The sequence below is a fragment of the Acomys russatus genome, chromosome 4, assembly GCF_903995435.1.
Source record: "Acomys russatus chromosome 4, mAcoRus1.1, whole genome shotgun sequence".
Classification (NCBI taxonomy): domain Eukaryota; kingdom Metazoa; phylum Chordata; class Mammalia; order Rodentia; family Muridae; genus Acomys; species Acomys russatus.
The window spans coordinates 63,761,298-63,770,356 of record NC_067140.1 but is presented as its reverse complement, the minus strand read 5'-3'; the positions used below and the strand labels follow the sequence as shown (position 1 = coordinate 63,770,356).

At 44.2% G+C, this 9,059-nt stretch overlaps 2 protein-coding genes across 2 annotated transcripts in view; both read left to right on the top strand.

Annotated features, from left to right (window-relative positions):
* Positions 1-437: 437 nt before the first annotated feature.
* On the top strand, positions 438-736 carry Mtln (mitoregulin). The gene has a single exon (XM_051145053.1). The coding sequence runs from the start codon at positions 470-472 to the stop codon at positions 638-640; it is 171 nt and encodes a 56-aa protein (XP_051001010.1). The 5' UTR covers positions 438-469; the 3' UTR covers positions 641-736.
* Positions 737-4,424: 3,688 nt separating this feature from the next.
* The window catches only part of Nphp1 (nephrocystin 1), a 45,257-nt gene continuing 40,622 nt past the window's right edge, over positions 4,425-9,059 (top strand). The window contains exon 1 of the mRNA XM_051144587.1: positions 4,425-4,508. Within this exon, the coding sequence (XP_051000544.1) occupies positions 4,440-4,508 (69 nt within the window). The 5' untranslated portion in view covers positions 4,425-4,439. The remainder of the gene's footprint in view (positions 4,509-9,059) is intronic.

The window sequence follows — 9,059 nt, the reverse complement described above, 5'->3', positions numbered from 1 at the left end:
TAACTTGGGAGATGATTATATATTGAAATGATAATACCCTGTACAGTGAGATAAACAAAAATGTATTTTTAAGGGCAATTTCGTCTAAATTCATTAATTTAAAATGTTATTAAATTTTTTTCTCTATCTGCTTATTTTAAAATCGAGTTCCCGGAAAGCTTAGTTAGCCACTAAGAAAACCGAACACTAGTAGATGGCACCAATTCAGCTATGATGCAAGGCATTTTCTGACTAATGTCAAACGAGGAATGTGGAAGAAATGCGGAGCCTATTCAGAAACCAGAAGGGTCTTGCATCATCCTAATAAGACCCTGTGCTGGTCATTTTCTCCTGACCTAAGAACCACCAGACGCTCAGACCTTGCCTCGCGCATGCTCGGGGCGGGCCGCAAGAAAGCAAGCGCTGCGGCATTTGAGACATTTGATCCTCGCGCCGGTCCGTAGCTAAGTCCGTACGCCTGATAGTTGAAATGGCGGACGTGTCTGAGAGGACTTTGCAGGTGTCCATTCTAGTGGCTTTCGCCTCTGGAGTGGTCCTGGGCTGGCAGGCGAATCGGCTGCGGAGGCGCTACCTGGACTGGAGGAAGCGGAGGCTGCAGGACAAGCTGGCGACGACTCAGAAGAAGTTGGACCTGGCCTGAGCGCGCGCCGCGGCCGGAGCCCGCAGGGTTCTCACTCTTCAAGCCCGGATCGCGGTGAGCCCGGCGACCACCAGCCGGTAAGTCCCGGCTCGCCCTTGCACGGCTTGCGGGAGCGTGGCTTGCTCCCAGACCCCAGAAAGAAAATAGTTTTGTCTTCTCTAATAACTTACTCTCAGGTGTTGACAGCTCAGTTTACTGAGGGTATTTAATGGGAATGTTTACCATTTGCTTTGAAGTGGAAATACTCGACAGAAAAAAAGAGAACGGTGAAGCATTTCACTCCCCAGGCCCCAAATTCATCATATATATATATACACACACATATATATATGTATATGTATATATGTATATGTATATATATACATATATATATATTAAAGATTTAGTTTTTTTATACAGTACTTTGCCTGAGTTTGTGCCAGCAGGCCAGAAGAGGGCACCAGACTTCATTATAGATGGCTGTGAGCCACCACGTAGGTACTGGGAGTAAAACTCAGCACCTTTGGAAAAATAGCCAGTGCTCTTAACCTCTCTCCAGGCACCCCAAACTCATTTTTATAGGTCCCCGGTAGTCCTGTGGCTTTGATGTTTTGCATATATAGATTCAGAGTTTCGCATTGTTGGTAGCCAGATAAAGTAGAAAAGGTTTTAGCGTGGCTGTCGGGAGCCTTGCGTTTCATCATAGCCGATCGCCAGCGCTGTAGTTCTTGGTTTAACGTCACAGTACAGTAACTTGAAGTTAAAGGGTGGGGTTGCTGATTTTCTTTTCTTTCTGTTTTTCAACAGCTTGTCGAAGATGGATTAAAAAGCACTGGAAAGAAATCATTTCTTGAACTTTATGAATCTATTCTTAATATTAAAAAGAAATATATAAACATCTTTGAATCTTTTCCCTCCTCACCAAGGAAGGGATTGTTTTGCTGCAGTAAGAAATTGGATCCTGAAAACAGACTTTCTCATGCAATCGCTCACATCCTTGGTATAGCCTGGAGGCAGACTTGATCAAGGGACCATTTTGGATCATTTTTCTAGACATTCAGAAAAGCTAGGAGTTGTGTCAAATGGCTGAAGTAAAATTATAAATGTAAGATATTTTCATTTTGAAGGGTGAAACATTTCATGCAGAGAGTAAAAACTTTTTTTTTAAGTGATATAATGGGATATACATGTGAAAGAGAAACCTTTGAGTGGTGCATAATGATAAATTCCAGTCATATCAAGTGGCCAAGTCCCTAGTTGTTTGTTTATAATATGCATTTCTGACACATTGTCCTCATTTTTGTGTCTCAACTCCATTTAATGAAGAAAAGTTCATTCTTCAGGAAAACCCCACATCCGTTTTCATAGGATTACTGAGCCTTATTATTTCTAACTTTGTTCTTATTCTATTAATCCATCAAGGGCTAAAATGTTGGTTCTTAGCACTCCATCCTGTCTAGGCTTTACTTGGCCAGAGCTTTTTAGTCAACATCCCTCTCTGAGACTTAGCTGGGTATATTTGACACAGGGTAGGGTTCTTCTTTCCCTGTGGGTGGTGGTGGTGGTGTACAGTTGTGTGGGGACCAGAGGTCAGCTTCAGGTGCCTTCCCAGAATGCTTTCCATCTTTTCTTTTTTCCTCATGTGTGTGTAGTGTGTGTACCATATGTATGTCCACATGTGTATGAGTGCATGTGCCCTTTATGTAGGTGTAGACCCAAGCTTTGTCATAGGGACTGCCATTTCCACTACGGGTCCTGAGAATCCAAACTAGCCACTTTGTAGCAGGCACTTTAACCATGGACCCATCTCCCCAGCTCCCCCTTTTCAGACAGGGTCCCTCACCGAAGCTGGGAATGTATATTTGGCTGGGCTGACTAGCCTATGAGCTTCAGAGATCTGCCTGTTTCCAAATCCAAGGCCCTAGTGACACTAGTGCTACAGACTGCCCGGTTGCATCCCAAGTTTGTACATGGATCTTCATGCACGTGCAGTAGGCATTTTCCTAGTTGACCCATCTCCAGCCCCAGGATAGGGGAAGCTTTTTAGTCAACATCATTGGTTGTGGTTAGGTTTCTTGAAGTACGTTTTGTCTCAAACAGAAAATGGGGGTTAAATTGAGTTGTGACTGGAGTAGCTCTGCCTTTGGGTGTGGAGGAATGGCTGAGTAGATGTAACTGTCAATAAAGCACTGTTTAGCTAGCCAATCAGCTGGGCAGAAGGATAGAAGTAGAAGGTGGGACTTCCTGGAGGGGGCGGGGCCAAGAATTGACCGTTGACGGTAGAGGAAGGATAGTTGAGAAAAGGAGAGAAGCCTCTGAGGATCAGATTGGCAAGTGCTTGGGATATATGTATGTTATGGGGTTTAGAGTAGTTTAGTTTAGTTTAGAGTAAATTAGTATCCATTTAGATTCTGCCTGGCGTGGTGCTTGCAGCTTTAAAGTACTTTTCAGTCTCTGTGTCAGTTATTGGCTGTGGAAGCTATTTGGCTTCCTAGGCCAAACAGATAAATTTATTGTAACATCTGGGCCTGTTCCTGGAAGGCCTGGTGTTGGTGCTGGTTTTTGTTGTTTTATGAGTGGTTTTTTAAATTTTATGTGTGTGATTGTTCTGCCTGCATGCGTGTCTGTGTACCATATAGCATGCCCGGTATCTGCAGAGGCCAGAGAATGGTGTCAGATTCCCCTGGAATAGAAGTTATAAGGCAGCTATGAGCTGCCGTGTGGATGCTGGCTCCTCTGCAAGAGCACTTGTTAATCTACCCACTGAACCATGTCATCAGCCCTGTTTTCTCATTGCTTAAAGTGCAGCATCCTTTTTATGGGCCATCGCTGGGCATCCCTCTCTATACATGTTGGTGCCCTGTGCCAGGCTAATCTTATTCTCTATGACTACCTGCGGTGTATGTGCTGTGTCCCAAGCCTTGTAGTGGACCATTCCCCCTTGGCAGACTTCCCTTCTCATACTTAAATGTATGAAGTTCCCTCCTCCCCCACATTGGAAAAGTCTTCCATGGAGACAAATTGGAGTCAGTAAGTTGGGAGCCACAAGTCACATACCTTGGGATTACATACCGGCTTGTCAACTGGTGAATTTGGACCATCACCATTCTTAGGTTCAGGGTTGCCGTAGTTGAGTTTGGGAATTGGATTTAGAGGGTGGAGTCTCAAGGGAAATACTACCGCCTTCCTGTGAGTGAACAAAAACTGGGGCTATTGAGAAATATTTATTTGCTCATAGGCTTGCCGCACAAGGCAGAATCGCTACCTTCAGAATTCAGGATGGACCACGTTACGATTTTGGGAAGACACCAGTAATACACCAAATGGCAAGAATTTAAAACTGTCTCTGGGCCATAACTCATGCCTTTACTCCCAGGACTAGGGAGGCAGCGAGGCCAGCGAATTTCTGAGAGTTCAGGGCTACACAATGAGGCCGATAATCTAAACCACTTTCAGGGTGAAAGTACGCAGCTAAACGGGAGTCCACAATGCCACAGGAAAGCTCTCATAGCTAAGGAGTTTTTCCATGCTTAAACTATTTTAAAGATTAGTTTCGAAGGACCGGTGTCAGAAAGCTGCGTAGAACAGAGCACTGCACGGTGCGAGGTCGTGACAGTGAGAAACGTGCAGTCCCGGTCTCCCAGGGACGACCACAAGCCCTAGGAAGCCAGAGGGAATCGTGCTTGTTTGGCAGAGCCCACGGCGCGTTTAGCTCATCTCCTGGCGCGGAGTGGCGGCGCCGGCTGATAGCGTCATCTTGCTGAGCACCCACTTTGGTTTCCCTGGCAACCGGCGCCGGCGGCCGGCGGCAGCTAGGCGGATGTTCGCCCGGCGACCGCGGGACCCGCTTCAAGCGCTGAGGCGCCGCGGGCAGGAGTTGAAGCTGCAGGTAAGTCCCCGGGAGAGGGCCCAACATCCCAGCCGCTCACCAGGGGCCGAGCGCCGGGAGGCCGCATTCTAAGCCAAGCTCCCGCCTTGGACAAAACCTCCAGAAAGCCTTGCGGGCCAGCTAGCAATTCTAACGACTCACCAGATCCCAACACCTCTTAAGCCTCTCGCCCATAGTGTAAGCTTGCCAGACCCACTCGACCCCTAAGCCCCTCTCCTCTGAAAGCCATGGAGTTCTCAAAGTGTAACAGGTGTCAACGAATAGTTTTAACAAAGGAGCCAAGGACAGAAAATTAGTATTTAAGAAATGTTAATTTCAAAGGAAACCAAGCACTTACAAAAGGTAAGACCTTTAAGTCATAACACTCAGTGCTGGGGAAGACGTGATGGAACAGGCTATGCTTTGATGTATAAAGTACAGCATTTCTGGACAGCAGTTTGACAAGATATAGCAAACATTGATCCTCCTAGGCTGGTTGATTACATTTCTAGGAACCTACTCTTTGAAATAATTTAAAATTGAGACAGAAATGCTTATAATAATATATTTTTTAAACCCTGGATATGAATAAATGACCAGTATGAGGGGGATGGATAAACTGATCCATAAATGGATTAGTTCTTGTCTTGAGGGAAAGGACTTAGTGGCAGGATACAGTGCTTAAACAGAAGTTTAGAAAACGAAACAAAGCCAATGCTCCAGAGAAACTGAGTGCGCTGCAGGAGCTGGGGAGCGCAGTGTGCGGGGTTTCCCAGTGTAGATTTTAAACAAGTTTTCATCGATAGCGATGACGTGAGTGGCATAGCCATGACTTCCTTTCTCTCCCAAATCATGGTTGACTAGACTATGCTTTTAGGGTATCTCTGAGATGATCCTTTTAGAAATGCCCGTATATGGGGATGGGGACTGTCAAAATTACAGTGTAAGCAATATAATGAAGCTGAGTCTTTTGAGGTTGCAGCGCTTTTGTTATGGTGTATGTGTGGCAACTGAGAAAATGTTCTGACCTCCTTGGTTCTGTTATAACAGGAACAATCTAAGTGCAGCTTCAAGAATGTTTAATGGGGCATTCTGACTGTCAGGAGACACTGCTACCAAGATAGGGCTGAAGTTTTCCTTAGTGATGTCATTTGTAATGCCTTACCCACCCAGTATTGTCTGATGGAATCTGATAGTCCTATGAGGAGGTTTTTGCTACAGCGTTTGGTGTTTGGGAGGTAAATATTTGTGATAAGATGTCGTTAGGAAAGGAATGTAAGGAGCTAGAGAGATGGCTCAGTGGTTGAGAACACTAGCTACTCTTCCAGAGGCCCCTAGTACAGTTCCCAGCACCCACAGTGTGGCTCGTAGTTGTCTAACTCCTGAGAGTCTGGCCTCAGGGTACCAGGCATGCACGTGATGCACAGACATACATACAGGCAAAACATTCATACACACATAAGATAAATAACTACAAAAAGGAAAAAGTGTACAGTAGAATGCACACTATATCAATAGCATTTATTATATGTCATATATATAATATATATTATATATATATATATATATAATGTAGAAGGAAGTAGGACAGCATGGTATACTAGGGAGATTGCTAATGGCTATTGTTTGCCTTTATGTATTTTTTCTGGAGATACTGAATTCCTGTTACTCTTCAAAATAACCAAGGAAAGGGGAAATGATGTAATTAAAATCTCAAAAATAAAAGACATAATAAACAGCAATTAATAGGTTCATTTGTTTCCTGAAATTCTTATTATAGACAGGGTTTGACTCTGTCACTCTGGCTGGCCTTGTACTTAATAAGTAGACCATGCTGGCCTCAAACTCACAGAGATCCTCCAGCCTCTACCTCCTGGATGCTGGGATTAAAGGTGTGCGCCACCGTGCCTGGCTATTTTAATTTTTAAATATGTGATCTATTACCAAGTATTTTTTCACTAAATAACTTATTTAACAATCTTTAACAGATTAAGAGATTTATGAACACTGTATTATCCAATTTAGGGACTTTTATTTTAAAAGTACAAAATTCTGTGTTTTCACCATAAAGAAGTGATACTTTTGAGTAGATAGATATGGTTAACCTGGATTTAAATAGGTTTACATGTATTCAGACATCATCCTTAAATATGTACTGTTTCTGCTCTGGAAGTGGTGGGATATGGGAGATTGGAGCCAACAAATGAGACAAACTAAAGTCTTGTGCACTAGACACCTTTATTCAGAGCATCAGACAGTTTATATGCTGATGTTAAGAAAAGCCACATGAGTTCGAGCTATATACAGTCACAAGGACAAGCCCCATGCGGCAGAAACATGCGTCTCCATAGAGGCGCATAGATATCGGCAGCTGAAGTCAACTCACTCTTGTCCACTACACCCGGGAAGAGCACAACAACACATTCTAAGAACAGTTCCGTGTTTTGAGGAAAGTGAGGTCACAAAACTCGAGTCTTATTTTCTGAGAGTTTTCTCACAAGTACTCAGAATTCTCCTCACGTGACTCCATTCTTGGACTGGGTTCTGACAATGTACAACTTTTATTTCTTTCTATCTATCCGGAAAAGCTTGATTTTAAAAATTGAAAGTACTAAGTATTTGGCAAATATGTAGACAACTTTATATTTGAATCACAGTGATGGGAAAAAAGCAAACTGCGATCTTCTGGAAGAATACAAACAAAACAAAATGGAGAAATATTGACTTCACTGAATTCAGTAGACTTTTTTGTTTGTTTGTTTGTTTGTTTTGTTTTTCGAGACAGGATTTCTCTGTATAGCCCTCGCTGTCCTGGAACTCTCTGTATAGACCAGGCGGCCTCAATATCATAGAGATCTGCCTGCCTCTGCCTCCCGAGTGTTGGGTTTAAAGACGTGCACCACCACCGCAAAAGACTTTAACATGAGGCTCTGGATCTAATTTTAAATTTACAGAGACATTAAGAAAACCAGGGAAGGCTGGAGAGACGGCTCAGATGTTAAGAGCACTGTCTGCTCTTCCAAAGATCCTAAGTTCAATTCCCAGCAACCACATGATGGCTCATCTATAATGTGATCTGGTGCCCTCCTCTGGCCTGCAGGCAGAACATTGTATAAATAATAAATAAATAATTTTTTTTAAAGAAAAGAAAGCCAGAGAAAGCTTTGGAAGTACATTATAAAAATAATTATTAGTTGGGCATGATGGCACAGGCCTGTAATCCCAGCACTTGGGTAGCTAAGGCAGTTCAAGGCCAGCCTGGGCTATATAGCAAGGCGGTCTCTCTCTCTCTCTCCCTCTCTCTCTCTCTCTCTCTCTCTCTCTCTCTCTCTCTCTCTCTCCCTCTCTTCCCTTACTCCTTTCTCTCTCCTCTCTCTTTTCCCTCTCCCTCTGCCCTCCTTCCTCTCCCCCTGACACAAAATAACTATTTTTGGATTTGGATTTTAGATATATTTTTTGTTATGTTATTAGTTAGATTATACCTAATTTGAGAGAATTTAAAAGTGCAGAGCAGCGGTGTTAGTAGCTGTTTTCTGCTGAGGAGGTATTCCTGGATCCATTGGAGAGTTGGTGTGGTTGTGTAGTAGGGGGAATCTTAACTTGATCAACTGTGATGGATCAGATGAATACCCTCCTCTACTCCTGAAGAGACTTAGGAAACAATTATGAGAGGGCAGATGATTCAGTTATAGAGCAAAACAGATTTTTCTGGGAAGGCTGGGGAGGGGGAGGCGCAGAGGCAGGAGAGACAGAGTGGGTCAGGGAGAGAAGGTGGCCAGCGAGTTGATGGACTGACAGTGATTGGTCCCATTGTCAGGACTGGTGCACCAAAATGTGCCATCAAAGGAAGGGAGTGGGGAAAGTAGAGCTAAGGTGAAGGCCTGGATCCAAGCTGGGATGAAACAGTGAAGGTCCTTGTAGCCAGAGTGTCTTCACAGCATCTAAAGCAAACTTGCATATGTCTCGGGAACAAATGGAGTTGTTTTAGGGTTAGAAATATCAGGAGAGCTTTGTGGACCCTTTTGTTTGGGTAGGGGGTGAAGTTCAGTAAGTGAAATACTTAAAAGATGGGCTAAAAACCTAAGTACGAAGATAGTAAGGAGGCAAGAGTGATCAAGGAGGTAGGTTGGGAGGCTCCAGAGTGGGAGGGGCCCAGAAGCCCGTAAGTAGGAGGAGGCTAGTGGTGAGTGTCTGTCTGGCCCCTGCCTATAGGCCTCATCTCAGACCAGTTAGGATTTGCTGGTATGGAGGTGGCACTGTTCTGAGCCCAAAACAACATCCAGAGTCACAAGAGGAATGGGTTGGATGGCTCGTGGCCCAGTTAGTTCCCTTCTAGAGGTCACTTGAGGTGCTTTTAGGGGTTTGGGGCCATCAGTCCTTGGTAACTACTTCAAGGATGACAGAAAGAAGAGCAGCAGTCAGAGTGCCTCAAAAGAGGGTCCAGCCTCAGGGCCACAGTGAGTGTAACAGATGGCAAAGACGCAGAGCTTTAAGTCAGAAGGTCATAACTGAACACCATCGTGAGGACCAGTAAGAGACAAAGTTACATGAAGAAACTTCTGCACCAAGACT